General features: G+C 29.1%; 1 protein-coding gene across 1 annotated transcript; it reads right to left on the bottom strand.

Moving 5' to 3' along the window:
- Window positions 1-402: 402 nt before the first annotated feature.
- Window positions 403-17,171, bottom strand: LOC129224907 (zinc finger protein ZFP2-like). The gene is made up of 3 exons (XM_054859453.1): window positions 17,162-17,171; window positions 11,637-11,870; window positions 403-665 (listed from the first exon to the last, which is right to left on the bottom strand). The coding sequence occupies exons 1-3, from the start codon at window positions 17,169-17,171 to the stop codon at window positions 403-405; spliced, it is 507 nt and encodes a 168-aa protein (XP_054715428.1).
- Window positions 17,172-18,920: the final 1,749 nt, after the last annotated feature.

Here is an 18,920-nt window from a genome sequence, read left to right on the forward strand (position 1 = left end):
AGAACTTCAATTGAGCCACCACCATATACTACTTGAATATGTACATTGCTACTTATAAAAAAGACAAACACTTTTATTCACAGGTGTTTCCATTATTTTGATAACTACCTGTACTTGTTCAATCTCGATGAATAGTTGCTGTTAGTAAAACCATCTTCTGCACTAAATTCCAATTTGTTTTAAACTTTGATTTTATTACTAATTTACTACTTTTTAGATGCTTTACATCAATTAAAATTAGCTTGAAACATGTAAGAGTTGTTCTCTTTCATAAAGCATACATGAATAAAGTGAAAGACGATGAAATTTTTATTATCTGAATATGAATTACAAACACTTTTACATAAATCAAACTTGTTTTGATTTTTATAAATTTTAGATATAGCATCTTTGAAAATCATACTAATTGTGTTTATGTTTCAAAAAAGTGTCTAGTCGCTGTCTGCAGTGGAATTCTTGATGCCTATACATAGTTCCACTCTGTCTGAAAGTTTTCCCACACATATTGCATTTGTGTGGTCGTTCACCAGTATGAGTAAGCATGTGTATTCGTAAAACACTTCTTGAAGCAGCAATATATTTGCAATCACTACAAGCGTAGCCTTTGAAGTGACTTGAAAAATTGTTGTGCTTTATGACATAAACCTGAGGTGATACTCGAGTACCTAAAATATGAAAGGGAAACAGATTAAAATTTTAAAGCTATTTTTAACATTAGTACAAAGACATAGCATGACATCCCAGAGACCCCAGCACCTGCTGATTTCTCAACTTAGTAATTTTAAATGCTCCAGCAAGTGGGTCCCTGAACAGTTACAACAAAAATATTACACACACACATCTATGCACATGCAGTCTCGGCTTAATAAAGTAATTTTATTGATAAAAATATCAATCTATGGAATAAAAATTTTCTGTAGATGGAATAAGAAATTTCAATGCTAGCTTTTTTGTGTTTGAAAAATAAGTTTCTTCTATTTTAGATTGTTTTTTTACCTTTTATTTCAAACAAATTTCAGTCATTTTTGTTTTTAAAACCATCAGTGCTTGAAGAATGATTAATACTACAGTCGTATCTTCTAATAAATGTCAGAAGTGGAATAATTTAAGATTCAATAGAGTCTGGAAATGAGGAGATACAAAAAAAGAAGACTGTCTTCCTAAATAAAATTTCTAAGTCTCTTACAAAGGAGATTATTAGACATATAATAGAGATGAGCATATCTGAACACCATTCTCAAAAGAAAGTTTCATTTTTTTTAAAACAAATTTATATATTCAACTTTTGAAAGCTAGTCTCTTTGCTAAAATAACTTATTAATTTTACCTTGTTTATAATTTCAGTAAAATTTCATATTTTCCTTCCAACAAAATTTCAGCAAGTTTATCCTGTGTTTTCGTATGAATTGTTCATTGTTCAGTTGCATGGTATTGAAAAACAATGTTTTTAAATATTATCCAATTATGTCTTAATTTTGTTGACAGTGAAGCAATAGCTTCTGCTACAAATGAAGCTGACATATTTATTTATCATGGTGTTGTAGCAAATTGTTGTAGGGAGTTTAACATTTTATCTAGCTCCCACAATTATAATGCAATGTATGCTTCAGAAAAATAAATTTAAAAGGATGTATCAAGATTCAAAGGGAGCTTAATTGAATTGTGTATAAAATATAAATATTTAAATGAAGATTTTTGATACGCATTAGTTTTCTATCATTATTTTATTATGTTAATCAAACAATAAATATAAATAAATTCAGTCTTCCCCATATAGTTAAATACCACTATTAAATATGGGTCTGCATTAGAATGTGGTATTGCAAGATTTCCACAGCTTTTTCCTAAAATCTCACTCTACAAAATCCATTTGCAGGCAGTTGTCACCTAAGCACCATGCAATACTTTTATCATGGAGAAAAATTCTATCTTAGATATTTCCCTAGTGTAAAGCCCTGAATAACATGTGTTGATATTCATTTGAGTAGGGTTGCCTGATGGTTGAGCTATACGCTGTTACAAAAAATATATTCATATATGCATAAAGAATTGAGCAACAATACTACACTATAAACTAAATCGCAATTTATTTGACCAAACATTTACAGTATAATAGAAAAATTAGGAACACAAATTTTAATACTTTGCAATTTATTTCACAATTTTATTTGTACTATCATATTTTTAAGGCCCACATATTATCAAGCAAATATGTAAATCTACAAGAAAAATTCCTGAACTGAAAAACATTTGTACTTTCTGAGGCTAGCAAGAGGCACTAATCATCACTACATTTTGAAACACATAAAAAAAACTTCCAAACTTAAAAGAAATAAATAGTACATAACAAGAAATTCATTGTAAAAAATAATAACACTGAAATATTAATACAACTAATAAATGAGGTAGTTCAATTGCATTATTTTTTTTACATATACATAAAAATCAAAGGAAATATTTTCTAAAAAGTAAAATATATAAAATGATGTATGGTATTTTAAAACTACTTAGTCTTGCACGATTTGAGAATCTATGCATATGCAATCATGACAGTGATTGGTAAATACAAAAATTGGACGAATTTCATTTTCTCTTTTCATAGCTGTTAACATGAAAACCATTATTTAAAAAGTTGATCATAAAAAGAATAACTTACATATCATGCATAAACTAAACATTTGAAATGATTAATTACAGGCATGAGATTTTTCTGCAGATCAGTAATTTTCAACTTTTTTATTATTTTATTTCTAATTTCTTTCTATGCTTTTTTTCTTTTTGTGTGTGCGAAATTGCTGATCCTGTCCAGGGTGGCGACAGGAACTGTGAAAAAAAATTCCCTGATTTCCCTGATTAAGTACACCAAATTTCCCTGATTTACGTTACCAATGATAATGGTTTTCTTTCTTTGCTCTACCTTAAATCCACTGTATGTTCGTATAAAATGCAGCATTTTAAATGTTTTAAGTTGTTGAACTAAAGATATATTTTAAAAATATGCTACTTTTTCAATAAAAGGGTTATAAAAAAAACATATCAAGTCAATTTTTTTTGGGGAAAAAAAACCTACTAAACAGTACACAAGTTTTTTCTACATGGAAAGATTATAGAAAATTTAAAAAAAAAAAAAAAAAAAAAACTTTACTTCCAGAAACTACTTAGCATAAGAATTTTAAGAAACTATTAAAATTACTCTTAAAAACATATGTGTATTTATGATATTACTAAAAAGTAATTGAAATTATTTTGAACTAAGTTTTCAAACAGTATAATAATTGTTGCAAGAATAACAAGTAATAGTGAAAGAATAGAAGTAATGTAGTTATTCTTATGTAACTAATTGACATATTTATGCAAAACAGATGAAACCATTTGACATTCATTCATAGGGAGCTTTTCTCTAATCAAAAACATAGGTTTTAATGAATGAATACAGCATTTTAACAATAAAAAAATAAAGATATTTACTTAAGTACACAAGTTAACTCTATTTCAAATGATTTCGGTATATAATGAAAAAAAAAAATCTTAAGATTGCTTTTGTAACAAACAACTTTGAACTGCAAGAAGAAAAAAAAAACCCGTTAATTTCAAAATATATAAAAGAAGAATACAACTTGGTTATAAAATTAAAGAATCACTTAAGTCTGAAGAAAAGAAAACCTTTATAATCTGCGGTGACAACAAATAGTATAACAGCAAAAAACAAAGTTTTTTTTAATTGAAAGTTTAATTTTAGCAATTTAATTAAAAATGCGAAGAAGTAATAACTTTTAAGCTTTTATAGTATTAATTCAAAAACCGAAGATTTCTTCTTGAAATCGTGATTGCAATACGCTAATTACTTCGAGACAATGAAATAAAGGCAAAGGAGCATTAATGAAGGCTTCCTCTTTGCCTGTATGGTTGTTTATTTTACACAGCATTGAAAGCGTAAAAGGAAATTTCAAGTTAGGTAAAATAAACATACCTAACAGACACAGAAGCAATCTTAGGAAGTTCATACTGTGGTTAATAAGTAAGATTCAATACTTTGATGTTGAGGAAAAATGATGCACAAGTTTACGGCAGTGTATAATCGCACCTCATTAGTTTTACTTTCTTCTTGAACAGATAATTAGCGGAAAATGCGTAGGGAATTAGAGTACTTAATTTTGTAAAGCAAAAAAAGAATTTTTTTCCTCATAAAATCAATTTTCCCTGATTTTTTGTTATTTTTTCAAAATTCCCTGATATTTCCCTGATTAATAAAGTTCCCTGACTTTTCCCTGATCTGTCGCCACCCTGCTGTCTATTATGGAAAAAGAATTTTCAACAAATACACAGTGGCAAAAATTATAAAAAACTTAGACGTTTTTTAAGTATAAACAATATTTTGTAAATGACCCTATTATGACGTATCTTTTAATTTATGAAAATTTACTATTGCTTTCATCTGTATATATTTTTTTTGTTTTGCTCATTGCATAAACAAATTTACTACTTTCCTGTCAAATTTCGTGTCAATCGAAGCAGTACCTATCATTTTTTTTTGCATTTTACTTCTCCATGCTTAACTTTTGGTAGTGTGTGTAAATCCTTGTGAATAAGATATGAAATGGGCAATTATACCATAACGGGTGTGACATTTTTACACTATTGCTTTGTTTCAAAGTTCTTTTTCATTAGCTCAGTATCAAAAAATCATGCTTTGGTTAATATTGTCTTATTTCATATTCTTTTGTATAAAACAATAACATGCAGAATATAATTATTCTCAGTTTTTATAATCAGTTTTATAAAACTTGTAACATAAATGACAATTTTAGTTTTCAGTTGTCATACACGTTACAAAATATATAAAATTAATAATTAATTACAAAAAACTGAAAACAATTATATTGTGCATGTAATTGTTTTATAAAAGAATGTAAAATAAGATAATATTAACTGAGGCTTAATTTTTTTAAGCTGAGCTAATAGAACTTTAAAAAGAAAAAATAGGGTAAAAATGTCACACACGTTATGATAAAATCTCCCAAATGCAAAAAATTTCAGCTTTGTTTTTTTTCCCCACCTAATATTTGAAATAAATTTAAAATTATGTTTTAACATAGTTTTACACAAAAACAGGATCTTAAATATTTTCGCAACAGATTGAGCTAGGGATTCAATTTGGATCATTTTGACATATTTCACATTTCACAAGAATCATAAGATTTTCTGCATAGCTTTTGAATGAAAAGTATTGACTTATTTTCAATAATGAATTCCTCAATACTATCTAAAATGACTCAGATATGATAACAATTGAAAATCATAAACTGAACATAAAAGCTTTAAATTACTTTAATTATATCTTACTTAGATTTTTAAGGCAAATTTATTAAATTTTTATGCATAAAAGAGAAAACACAATAGAAAGATGCATTAAAAAAGAGAGAGAGAGAGAAAATAGTAATTGTTTAAAATGGGAAGGAGTCAGTTTAGTTCAACTAACTGAAAATGGTTAAAAAATAACAGGATCACCCAGATAGCTTTTGCCTGCATAAACAACTACAAGAAAGACAGTGGAAATTAAAACAGATATGAATGAAATATTTTAGATTATAAATCAAGGTTTACGGATAAGTTCTTCAAACATGAAAAGCAATTCTAATAGTCATTAAGAAACTTTTAAACTCATTTTATACATAAGTCATGTATAAATATATGTACATATTGCATAATAATTAATTTCAATCATCACAAGTATTTAGACAGTAAAATTTGAACAAAATATAGAACTTAAAATGCACTAAAAAGTCTACATAAATCTAAAATATTTTGATTACAGCATTTTTATTTTCCACAGCTTTTGCATTAGAACAGAACAAAAGAACATTTTCCAATTTTAAAAAGGCACAAAGCTCATTATTCACTATGCATACTGAACATTACTTGTAGAACAATTTGTTTCCCAACACACATATTAGTTTAAAATGTCAGTGAAGATTTTTTAAAGAGTTTTAGAAAAAAAAAAAAAAAAAATCAACGATGCGCAGCAAAAAAAAAAAAAAAAAAAAACCTTTAAAATGCTTCTGACATAATTCTTGCTGAATCATACGCAAACTAAACCCCTGAATATGAACATGTCTTCCCCGTCACATCCCACTTTTTAGAAACAGTGCCACCCTCTAGTTTTTTTTTTTTTTGACAATTTCATAGCCATTATTTTTATTTGGAGGGGAAGGGAGCATTTCATTAGCCATTAACACTATTCTGAGGTGCAAAGTTCAAAAGCACAAACATTTGCAGCAGGTTGGGAGGTCATGGACGTGTTCCCCCTTTAAAATGTTTTAAAAATCACCAAAACCTATGTTTTTACCTAGGTGATTGTTCTAGTTTTGTCACTTATCATTATTATTATTTTTTGCATAAAACTAGATTCCTATACTCTGATTTTATGCCTAAAAATAAGTGAAAAAGTCGTAAAACAAACCCATAGAAAAAAAAGATCAGTTTTGTTGATTTTAATGATATTTTAGTTGGGAATACCCCCCCCCCCCCATGAGTCTCCCAACTTGCTCTAAATATTCATGCTTTTGAACTTAGCATCTCTCTAGTCCCTCAGAAGAGTTTTAATGGCTAATATAATGCTACCTATCGCTCCAAATAAAAATAATGACTATGAAACTCAAAAACTGAAAAAAGAAAAAGGGAGGGTGTATTTCCAGAAAGTGGGACGTGATGGGGGAAAAACACGAGGTCATATCTGGATTCAGTGGCTCATTTTACACAAGAAACAGCAGTAATTATGTCACAAGCATTTTAATTTTTGTGATATTTAAAAAAAAAAAAAAAAAAAAAAAAAAAAACAAGAGAACAACTTTAAATGATCAAATCTAAAAAAAAAAGTTGATTGCACTAGAAAATTGATATGCATGGAAATAAAATGCCAAATAATGTCCTAAAATACACTGCTTTAAAATTTAAACATTTAATAATGATTTAAAGCCTATAATAAGCAATAAATAGGATATGCAAAAATTTTATCCGGGTAATCAGAAAATGTTTATTTGGTATCATAGTTAACAGGAGAATATATAGTTGGGGGAGAAGGGGGCAGTGGTTTTTAAATTTAAAATTCATATTTCTAAGCCAAGAAAATCATTACATGAAGTCTTAATAGTTCCCAGAATGTTTCAAAAATGTCAATATAAAAATAATAATACATAAGTAAAAAGGCTATCTGAAATCAAAATCAACACTTAGTTCAAATAATGTCCATAGAAAGAAAACTTTCTTAGTCAAGAGTACATTTAACAACAATATCTGAGAAATAAAAGGTAGTTTTTACACAATATTAAATACATAACAATTTAGTAAGCAAATACCCATCAGCTTGTTACAATAGCTTATTACAGCCGTATGGTATTTGTTGTAACTATGCCTTTATCCTTACTAACTTATTGTAGACTATGTAATAGGTTATTTGCTTACATTTAGAAATTCATATTAACTTCAGATAATACATATTGCATAAAACATTTTTCTGGCTTCTTTTAATACATGAAACAAAAATTAAAATACCCAAATTCAGAAATATACTATGATGCCAAATAAAAAATATGAAAAAAAGCATTCTTAAAAAATCCTTTTTACAGATTTAACTGTCCTTCCAAATTACTAATAATAATTTTTTTAATGGTGCATCTCTCTGCTAGAGGGGGGAGCAAGTAGCGATTTTTAATTCCCAAAGTGACTATGCATTAAAGCAGAGGTCAAATACTTGCTGAATGAATTTTGAATGATATAAAATGTAGGAAACAAAACTGCCTTTATGTTGAAAGTGAATTAATACAAACAATTTTCATAAAGCACGAAAATTGCAATTTCTTGCACACAAGTTATTTGGAGTATCAAAGAACTTGTTTCAATGCAGAAGATGTTTTCTTATTCTATGAGAACATGTTCAACAGACTACTGCAGGGTCCCCTGTACCTACTATTAAACATGATGTAATCGGTTGGACACCGCTCTGAAGACAACTGTTTTGTTTGTTTGTTTTTTAAATCCAGAACAGGAACTGAGCAACCTCTGATCCAGCATCCTCAAAGGTATTGATGTTGAATGGGAGGTTAGAGAAATTTGTGACCACAACAAATTTATCATGCACCAGTCACCATCAGCAAACATGAAGCGCTTCATCCGGCCAGCATAGAATCTGCAACTCTTCAGCAATAAGTCTGGTGCTTTACCAATTTGGCTTGACGTGTAAGTACTAATTTGCGATTTTTGCTTTTGTTGGATGTTTTTTCATCCTTAAAATCACATTGTTGCACTGAAACAGGATTCTTTGTAAACCTGAATTATATGAACGAATAATTTGCAAATTTGTGCTTGTCTAAAGTATTTACCAATTTAGTTTCTAATGTGAGTAAAGAGCATGTATAACATAAGTATTTAGTAGTTTTTTATGTGAAAAGTAACAAATGCTCCACATTTTAGAAGAGATAACAAAACAGTGAATTGATTTAAAACAGTGAAGGGAACAAAATAAACAATCTGAAATAAAACAATGAATTAGCACAAACAAAATTTAATTCAAAAGGAGAAAACAAAATTTTAAATAGTGAAATGCATTATAAGAAATAAAATAAATAATGATAATAAAATACATAACAAATAAAAAAACAAAGACAGAACATTTTCTAAGAATTGAAATGAAATACATAAAATTCATCTATGCAAATATTTTTTTGGGGGGAGGGGGGGGCTCACTTGTATTTTATATGCATTGATACATATTTGCATATAAGATTCATGAATGGAACACAAATCAAGTAGTATACATAGCGTTCTTTCAAAAACATTCACTTATCTATATATTTTAAATTAATTATCATGATGGTAACAAAATTTTATGGATATTTCTTGAAAAATCTAGAAAACCTGCCTTAGAAAAAATAATAAAATTTTAATCCCTACTTATAATAAATTATTCTTTGGGGAATCAAAATTAATAAATGATGATTTCTTAAGAATTTAGGATGATTAAATCTGTTCCTAAGTGTTGTATTTACGTATTTATAAATATGTTTATGGTAAAACTCCAATTGGGCCATGTGTCTTTAAAAACCTCTAAACCTCTCGAATGAATAGCTTCATTAAGGGATGAAGATACTATTTAATAAATAAATATCATTGATAGAACCCTGGCTATTGATATTATTTCAAGAGAAAGAAACTAAAAAATGAAAGAACAGGAAGTCAAAGTTTGATGCCAATTGGAAAAGTAAATACATAAAGTAAAACTAATTTGAACATCACTCAATTTTATTTTTCATCATGCAAGCAATATTTTTTAGGCTTTACAGCAAAATGATTATTTTTTTCTAAAATCTTCTTCCTTCATTTTTTAACCCCCAACACACAAAGGAAGGGAGTTATAAGTTTGACATGTGTGTGGCACTTTAGTGCCTAAACAGGTGGATTGATTTTTAAAAAAATGTTCGAAAGGAGAGTTGATTGAGATTGTTCTTTGCTAGGTTGCGTCTTTCATCTTTAATTAAAGAAGATATTAATCAAAAACCTCTAAATGTTTTTTTTGTGATTTTTGCAGCGAAAACATTTTTAAAAACTTAAAAATTTAACACTAAAATCAAGAGTAATTTTCTACGTCTGATAGAATATGTTTGGGACTTCCATGTTATATAGAACCAGCTGCATTGCCCAGTCCACCTTGAAAATAAAAATTGTATCACGTGACGTATATTCAACAATCAGGGTTAAATAAATAAATTTAAAAAAACATCATGCAAAATTCCCCTCTCAAACAATGACAACAGATATTAAAATACTTTCAAGAAATTAAATCAAGAAAGATGGATTCAAAAAGCGTAACCATGGAAACACAAAATAAAATAAGTTTAAGGAATTAAAATGCGAAAGAAAATGGTTAACAATTTGAATGGAAATGAGATTTTTTGAACTTGATTTAAAAAGGCTTGTAACTTTTTTTCCTTTAGAGCTAGAAGCTTATTTTTTTAACCATATGTCGAAAAGGATATGAAATAAAAACTATCACTTTTTCCAATGGTGTCAAAAAAAAAAAAAAAAAAAAAACTTTGGGACAATTCCTTCACTTTTTATTGATAGATTTAATGAAGAAAGTAGTGCCTAAATTTCAGCTAAGCCTAAAAAAAATTCGAGCTAAAAACGCAAATAACTCCCACCATAATTAAGTTCGAGCATTGAACCAATTTGCGTAGAACACGGAAAATTCTACCCTTTCCAATGATATGTAATATTAATATATGCAAGTAATTTTTCACCCCCATATTTGGGAATTTATGTGAAAATTGGAATAAAAAATGAACTAGTCATCGATTTTTTTCCCGAACCAGTCTGCAAACCTTTTCGGTGCTAAAAGAAAGATACTGTGAATATTTCAGCGAAATCGGCCAGGAAGTTTTCCAGTTTTGCTTGTTCAAACAAACAGACACTTTTTGGAGACTTCGATTTATATTATGCAGAGATTTGAATTATAACGTTTTTCAAGTCGATTTTAAATACGGCTAAGCCTTTTATTCACGCGGTTGGTAACTGACTTCATTGTTGGCAGACAAGGAAAGAAAACTAATTATTTAAAGTGTTTATCTGTTGCCAGTTGGTCTTTGTCAACAAATAAAATACTTGTAATTGATTTTTAATAGTATCAGGCTTTTAAAGAATTTCCATTTTTCCTTTTGATCCTACATTTGCAACTCAGTCGGGGTTTTTTTTAATTTTTTTTTTTAATTTAGCTACTTGCCTTGTAATTATTCAGTTCCAGATCCCCAATAAATTACAATGATTTGAGATGCCATTTAAGAAAAATATTTTTAAAAGCAAATACACAGTATGGGTTAACAGAAAAGTGTTTACTATTTTAATTGGTTTCAGAAGGACTACAAAGTGTCTGTATCACACTTTCATCAAAAGGAAAAATTGAAGTAACAGATTTTGAACAAAAAATAAATTACTATATTTGCACTACAGGCCGAAGTTTTAAAATAAAAGTTTAGAAACACGCCAGTGTAAACAACGCTTTTTTATAGCGAAATACTTTATTCTGCTGGAGTGCCCTTCAGAGGAGTGTTACCACTACACAAACAAGCATACACATAGAGAGAGTAAAAACTGAAATTAAATTAGAAATGTTCAAAACATTATTCTTGATCACTACGAAAAGAAATTTGTGCATTTAAAAGGTAAAGATTAAAAGACAAGTAACTATTTTTCTTTTTATAAGTTTTTTTAACTGCATGGATTCTCAGTTGCCCAAAAATATTTGAGTTAAAATAAGTTTAAAGCACTTTTTGATGACATATGTACAGGGTACCAGTTTAATATTCAAAACCTAATTAAAAATTTTCAAAAGCTAATAACATTTTAACTCCAACTACTAAATAGTTGTAGATATATTTCATTGGAAATGGTTAATAAAATATTTTCAGTAGTACATTGTAATAGAATACTGAAATTGTTCATTTTTCAACGCTGAAACCATGTCAACATGTCCTCTAATTATTAATGGCTTAGCTATAAAAACTTGAACTAGTCATTTTTAAAATGCATAGATAAATGCTGTTGCATAGAAACTTTGTCGTCACATGTATCTCCACATATATTACAATCTAAAGGAAATTTTTCAACATGTTGTTGCTGATGTTTTTGCATGTTTCCTTTTTGTGTAAAGCCTCTACCACAAACTGGACATTTGTAGGGACGTTCACCTGTGTGCGCATTTATATGATTTTTTAGATTACTTCTTGTGTGAGCAGCATATGGACACAAATGACATTTGTAAGGCCTTTTGGGATCTTTAGCATCAATGTCACTAAAGCGATGAAAGAAGCGAGTTTGTACTGAAAAAAAGAAAACGAAAAAATTAATCAACCAACATATAAAATGTACAAAGAAAATAACTAAGTACGACATTAATGAATAAACTAAATGAAATTAAGAACACTAACAAAAATGCAAAATCAGACGCTCTGAAATTAGGTATATTTCAAACAGACCTCATTTCAACTATAATCAACAGAACATGTCTGTGACAGATTTAGCAAGTTCAAGCAAGTAATTGTAAATATTAATGCACATACACATGTATGAGATGAAAATCAAAACATGGGACACTACAATTAAAAAACTAAATGAAGAATTTAAGGTTTACTAAAAAAATGGCAAGGTTATAATCCCATTGCCTAACACTTTATTACCAATTCATGATCTCATTGATAAATTAGAGAAATGGCTATTGTATGTCAACGTGTTTAGAAATAAGATACTAGTTTAAAGTAAGACAAAACAACGTTAGAAGAAGCACAAATTTGTAAATTACAACAGACACGTGTTTCGGCGTTACACGGAACAATTTTTTCAATGCAAAAAATAATGAGCTTATGGATGAAAAGACATGCTCATTATTTTTTGCATTGAAAAAGGCATTCTGTGTAACGCCGAAACACGTGTCTGCTGTAATTTACAAATTTGTGCTTCTTCTAACGTTGTTTTGTCTTACTTTACTGTTCAGCACAAAGGTATTTATTTATCTTAAGATACTAGTTTATTCAAAAAGTTAAGAGTGATTGCTTTGGTCAGTTCATATCAAGTATTGGAATGGATCCAAGTTTCTAAAAACAAACACATTTAACAAATACATGTAGCTACTAACATAATTTAAATAATTATTGCTGACTCTTTTTGATTTTACACTAATTATTAGCTGGAACATTAAATAAAACATATATTTAGTCATTAAAAATTATATATAAATGTCAGTCACTACAATTTTATCAATATTTTAAGGAAATTTTATATACATAAAAACTAATAAAAAACACACAACTAGAAATAAGTTCAAGAAAGGAACATGTAATAAGCAAAACCTGTATCATTTTACAATAATTTTTATTTCCAATAAAATTTTATTGGCTTAAATTTAAAACTTAATAATATACTCTTAACATTGACAATTCTAAATTGATAGCAGTGCACAAATTTTAATTCTACACAAGCATATAAAATACTAAATGACTGCGACATTTATTGCAAATGTAAGAATTTTAAATGTAAAAATCAAGAACTTCAAGAAAGTGGATAACCTAAAAAAAGGAAAAAAAAAGATTAATATCACAAAAGCAAGCCAATTCCAAAAAAAAAAATTTAAAAGTATTTTGTCAGGTATAGCAAACAAGTATCAATTGAAGCAATGAACACTTTCCTTTAAAACAAAAGTATAGAATAATTTTGAAAATACTTAGAAAAATTTTTCACAATATCAATTATGACCTTTCTTTTGACTCCACGAAGAAATATAATTTTAGATGAATATGAGTCATCTTGTTTTTTTTTAATCAGTTTAATGACAAGTTGCAATCAATTTCTCAAAAATGACAAGTCTCCACAGTTATAGTTAAAGAAGAAAAAAACAACTTCCCCAAAACCATTTTTCAAAATACCAGCTAAATTTTAAAATCCATGCATGACTAAAAATATATGGAGGGAGAAAGCAAAATTTTATTCAAACATAAGTAATTTGCTTTATTTTTAAGAGAAAAAATAATTACAAAGAAAAATTGATAACTTGACATGCCAAAGGGAAGAAAAAACCATTGAATTAAATGGGTGTCGACTTAAGAGTGGCACTATAATTTCAATTTGTAGAGTTTTCTGAATTGCTTTCATACTGGTACTTAACATTCACATTACAAAAATCAATTCCAGTAAATTATTATTATTATTATTATTATTATTATTATTTTGAAATATTACATTCCAAAATAAATAAGTTTTCCCATTATTTTGCCCATTAAAATTAGGATAAGGCCAACCATTGAAAAATAAATTTCGTCTAAGAAGTAGAGGTGCAGATTAGCGGTCGCCACTCGCCAATTGGCGACCAAAAATTTTCAAGGGCTACCAAAGATTTCAGCACTGATCACCACCGGGTGACCAAAGCGGAAAAAAATCCCCCCCCCCCCAAGTTGAAGTTATCGATTGCACAGTGCTTTCGGATCCAGTTTTTCATGCTGTGGTAGTCACTCGTCTAGACGCGACGTCACTTACTGACCTTCAAGAAAAGTTAAAATGTTGCCCCTCTCCTCGCTGATTCGTTGACCACTTCCCGTTTGCTACACCTACACTGCGTTCGGGGCTTTTAGAACATTGTTCGGGGAGGGGGTGAAAACTGACCCCCCCCCCCCCCCCCTGCGGTCCAGCAGACATGATCCCCGAACCCAATCAAGGTCAACATTGCAGCATCTGCAGTGCCTGAGGAGGGGAACGTAAATACGGTGGCGTAGCTAATTCTGATGACTTTTTAAAAGGTTGAAAATGACGAGTAGAGGTAGCTCAAAGAGAATAAAATTGGATACATCTTCCAAGACTTTATTTCAGTTCTTCAAAACGAAGACAACCAGCATCAAGTCAGTTCATTTTTCATTATTATAGAAAAAATGTTTTTTTTTTTTTTTGGAAAGATTACTGTAACGTGTGTGACAAACTAAACATGGCACCAAATACATTATTTTTCTGCTGTATAATACGCTATCGATTTAAAAATCAATTTTTAGAAGTACCAAACTACTTTAAAGTGGCCGACTTACACTAGTGTCATGAAACTTTTCACGACTTGCTTCGCGAAAATCTGCTTCCCTTGTTCCTTTTACATCTTGCGAATATTTTAATACAATATATTTTTTTCAATCTGAAAATATTTTGACAGATGCAGCGTTAAATTAGCTTATTTAATGTTTAATTTTCATGACTTTTTATTTAGGGAGCCATATTAAATTTGAAATCGTACTTCGTGCGAAAAATTGCACTTCGTGATTTAGATTTCAATCCTTTTACACCTTGTAAATATTAAAAATATTTTTTAAAATCAGAAGTTATTTTGCGCAGGCTAAATTTAATTAGCTTATTTCGTGTTTGATTTTAATGAATGGATTTATTTTTGGATCCATGCTTCCTTTGTAATCGTACTTCGCGGGGAACTGCACCTCGTGGTTGAGTTTTCAATAGTTTTGCATCTTGTTCATTTCTTAATATTTTTGACAAATGAAAGTTATTTTGACGTATACTACCTTAGATTAGCTTGGTCTATGTTCCATTTTAATAAAAGAATTAATTTTTGAAGCCACGCTTCCTTTGTAATCGTACTTTGCGGGGAATTGCACCTCGTTGTTGAGTTTTCAATCCCTTTGGATCTTGTACAGATTTTAATATTTTTGATAATCGGAAGTTATTTTGGCACAGGCTGCCTTAAATTAGCTTATTTTTATGTTTATTTTAAAGACTTGATTTATTTTTGGAATCGTGCTTTCTTTGTAATCGTACTTCGCGGATAACTATAACCACGTGGTTGAGTTTTAAATCCTTTTGCATCTTATACATATCTTAATATTTTTGGCAGACGAAAGTTATTTAGACGAATGCAACCTTATATTAGTTGTTTTATGTTCTATTTTTATAAAAGAATTTATTTTTGAAGCCATGCTTCCTTTGTAACCGCACTTCACGGGGAGCTGCACCTCGTGGTTGAATTTTCAATCTTTTTGCATCTTGTACAATTGTCTTCATATTTTTTTATAAGCAAAAGTTATTTTGATGTGTGCTACCTTAGATTAGCTTGTTTCATGTTCCATTTTAATAAAAGAATTTATTTTTGGAGCCATGCTAACTTTGGAATCGCACTTTGAGGATAATTGCATCTTGTGCTTTAGATTTCCTTTTGCATCTTGTACCAACATATTTTTAATTTTTTTGGCAGTCGGAAGTTGTCAGATTTATTTTAAGTTTTTTTAAAATAAATAATAAATGCAATTATTTTCGGGGAAACGTGCCGACATTGCACACCAGTTTTGCTAATCTTTTTGCATTTTTTAAATACTTCAGAAGTTTTGATAATTGAAAGTTATATTTTAATAACTAAAAAGTAATAAATCCTGTTCATATATTTATTTTTACAGGCTTTATTTTAATCAATTTAATTTTATAATAAAATATTAAATCTAAACATATTTTTTTTGCTGTTGAATTTGAAATGTATTATTTCTATAAACGATACTAAATGTCGTATGTTGATAGGCAGATTTCTAGAGTAGTGGATAGCTACTTTATTATTAGTTCAATTCTAATTCAAACTTTTAAAATAACCATTTGTTCGCAAACTACAAATATTTTTCTAGTTTGTTTTTATTATGTGGTTTTGAATTTTAAAATTTGGTCCTACAAATTTAAATTTGCAAATATGTTGGCTAGGGGGATTCCATGAAAAGTGAAACCAGTAGGTCAAACAAATATTAGATTTTTAACTTAATGTGTTCCTCCATCCTATTTCAATCCAAATCATTCTCAGATTTCTTCAATGAGAGGAGGAAAATACTTACCAATCTTCACTGGTACTGATTTTTATTGTGCTAAGATTTTTAATACATAGATATATAAAATATATGTGCAGTGAAGCAGAGTTTATACGTTTTTGAAGGGACGGTATGAAAAAAGTATATAAGAGGGAAAACGTACAATAGGTATGCATTAAAATTTATTGGATTCTGCAGGGACCAATTCAAAAAACGTATCAAAGATACAGTGGCGTAGCTAGACCCGACTTTCGGGGGGGGGGGGGGGGTTACTTCTTATATATATATATATATATATATATATATATATATATATATATATATATATATATATGTATATACATATATATATAATATATATATATATATATATGTATGTATAATCGCTTGGAATTTTTTCCTTTTCTTCTTTTTTTTTTTCTTTCTCTTCTCTCTTCTTTTTCTCTTTTTTTTTTGAGACTAACTTTTCGGGGGGGGGGGGGGGTTTGTCCCCAAAACCCCCCCCTTAGCTACGCCCCTGCAAAGATAAATGTATAAACGGTGCTTTTCTGTATATATATGTGTGTGGGTGTATGTTTGGCTACCAAAAATTTGAAGTGGCTACCAAAGTTTTTGGTGTTGGTAGCCACTGGCTACCAAAGAAAAATACCAGTCTACACCTCTACTAAGAAGGATAATCATAGTCAGGGCTGCGGACACATGTATCAAAACAGAGAAATAAGTAACAACTAATCAGAACATGCTGCCAGTTATCGCTTTTGAATTAGTACAACAATATTCTATCATACCGTTGATCATATCTGATCATATCGTTGAAAAAATTAAACATTAACATTAATAGTGCCAAGCAATTCATTTTTGGTTTTTTTCTTTGACACATTGATAAATAAACAATACTTTTCTTTTATAGCATCTTTTTACAGCATGCTTTTTAATATGGAAAATATTTTAAAATCTAACTTCCCGGGAATTTATTGAAATAAACTAAATCAGGAACAAAATTCTGTACTATTTTATAAAACAGCATTTTTCTGTAGAGTGAAATGACAATTTTAATAAAGAAAGTTTCAAGAAACAATTTTTCTACACTGGATTTTAAGTATATATTGCTCAGATATCTAAATTTCTCAAAAACAACTTTAACTGAGCAAAGAGGAATTTAAAAAATTATTCATTACAGAAAAATTTCAAAGAATGATAATTCTATACACAAAAACATTTCAATAATTACCAAAAATTTGACATGTTTTATTTTTCCAGTAACCATATTGCTCAAGCATTAAATCTATCCCTCTGGGCAGGCCCGGATCTAGGTACCCAGACTTCGCAGTGTGTTTGTGTGTGTGTAGGGGGGGGGGAGCCACCAAAGGGCTTGCGGTCCTTAGAGATAGGAATCCAGTAAGCAGTTAGGGACAGGGCTAGAAAATCATACTGCCTCACATGCCCGGGGCGTGTAAAACTTCTGATCGGGCATAAATCTTTTACCCTTACATACCCAGCTGGGCATGTAATTTTTCAATCAAATATTTATTCCTAAATCTTGATTATTTCATATTTTATTAAAAAAATACCGGAACTCAAAATTTATTTCAAATGGTATTGCTAAAATAATATTTGGACAAACATAAAATCATTCAACTCATATAAAGCTGTTAATTTTTTTTTTTTTTTTTTTTGGTCCGATTAATGCTATATGACAAATTTAAATGTTTTTATTAATTTACATTAGAAAAAACTGGGATTGTAAATATATCATTCGGGCATGTACTTTTTTGGTGATCATGCCCGGAAGTGCATGTAAACTTTTAAGATTTTTCTAGCCCTGGTTTAGGGGGCATGCTGATTTTTTGTAGGGGTCCCAAAATTCATAGATCCCGCCCTGACTCTGGGTAATGAATGCTGGCACAGAAAAAATCGGGGTGGGGGCAGGGATAATTACGAACATCTATTCTCACGAAAAATATATGCTCAAAATATAAATTAATGTAAAACGAATCGCTTCAGAAATTCATTTTTGTTCATAAATTTTGTAACTTATTTTAAAATTGATAAACATGTTTTCGAGCAATGAAACAAATGAATAGACAATTACAAAATATATTTAATTCTTCAAGTATATAATAGTATCTAAAAATAAATTAATGATTATAGGTTAGAATTACACAACAAGGAGTAGTGTAAGCATAGCAGGAACACAAGAAGTGTCAAAACAAACGGGTCAAAATAGTACGATTTGAATTTTTAATGAAAACTAATGCATATACGGCATATATATTGAGGTGGAAACATTAGCATTTAGAGAATTTCGTATAAGATAATCAGCATTAAAAATTTCACCAGTTGTTCTCCTTTTAGCTTCTCAAATTAAAGAGAAATTTAATCCCATCTTATTACAAAACAATAACAAAATCATAAACAGAAACGCGCGAGGTTAATTTTAGGCACGCGAAACTCTTGTTGCCGTTAAGTAAATTGAATTAAGTTTGTTTTTTTTTAAACTCATTTTGAATATTCAACTCAAAAATTACACACCAAAAAAATTATAAA

Source organism: Uloborus diversus, chromosome 6 (assembly GCF_026930045.1).
Source record: "Uloborus diversus isolate 005 chromosome 6, Udiv.v.3.1, whole genome shotgun sequence".
In the NCBI taxonomy this organism is placed as follows: Eukaryota; Metazoa; Arthropoda; class Arachnida; order Araneae; family Uloboridae; genus Uloborus; species Uloborus diversus.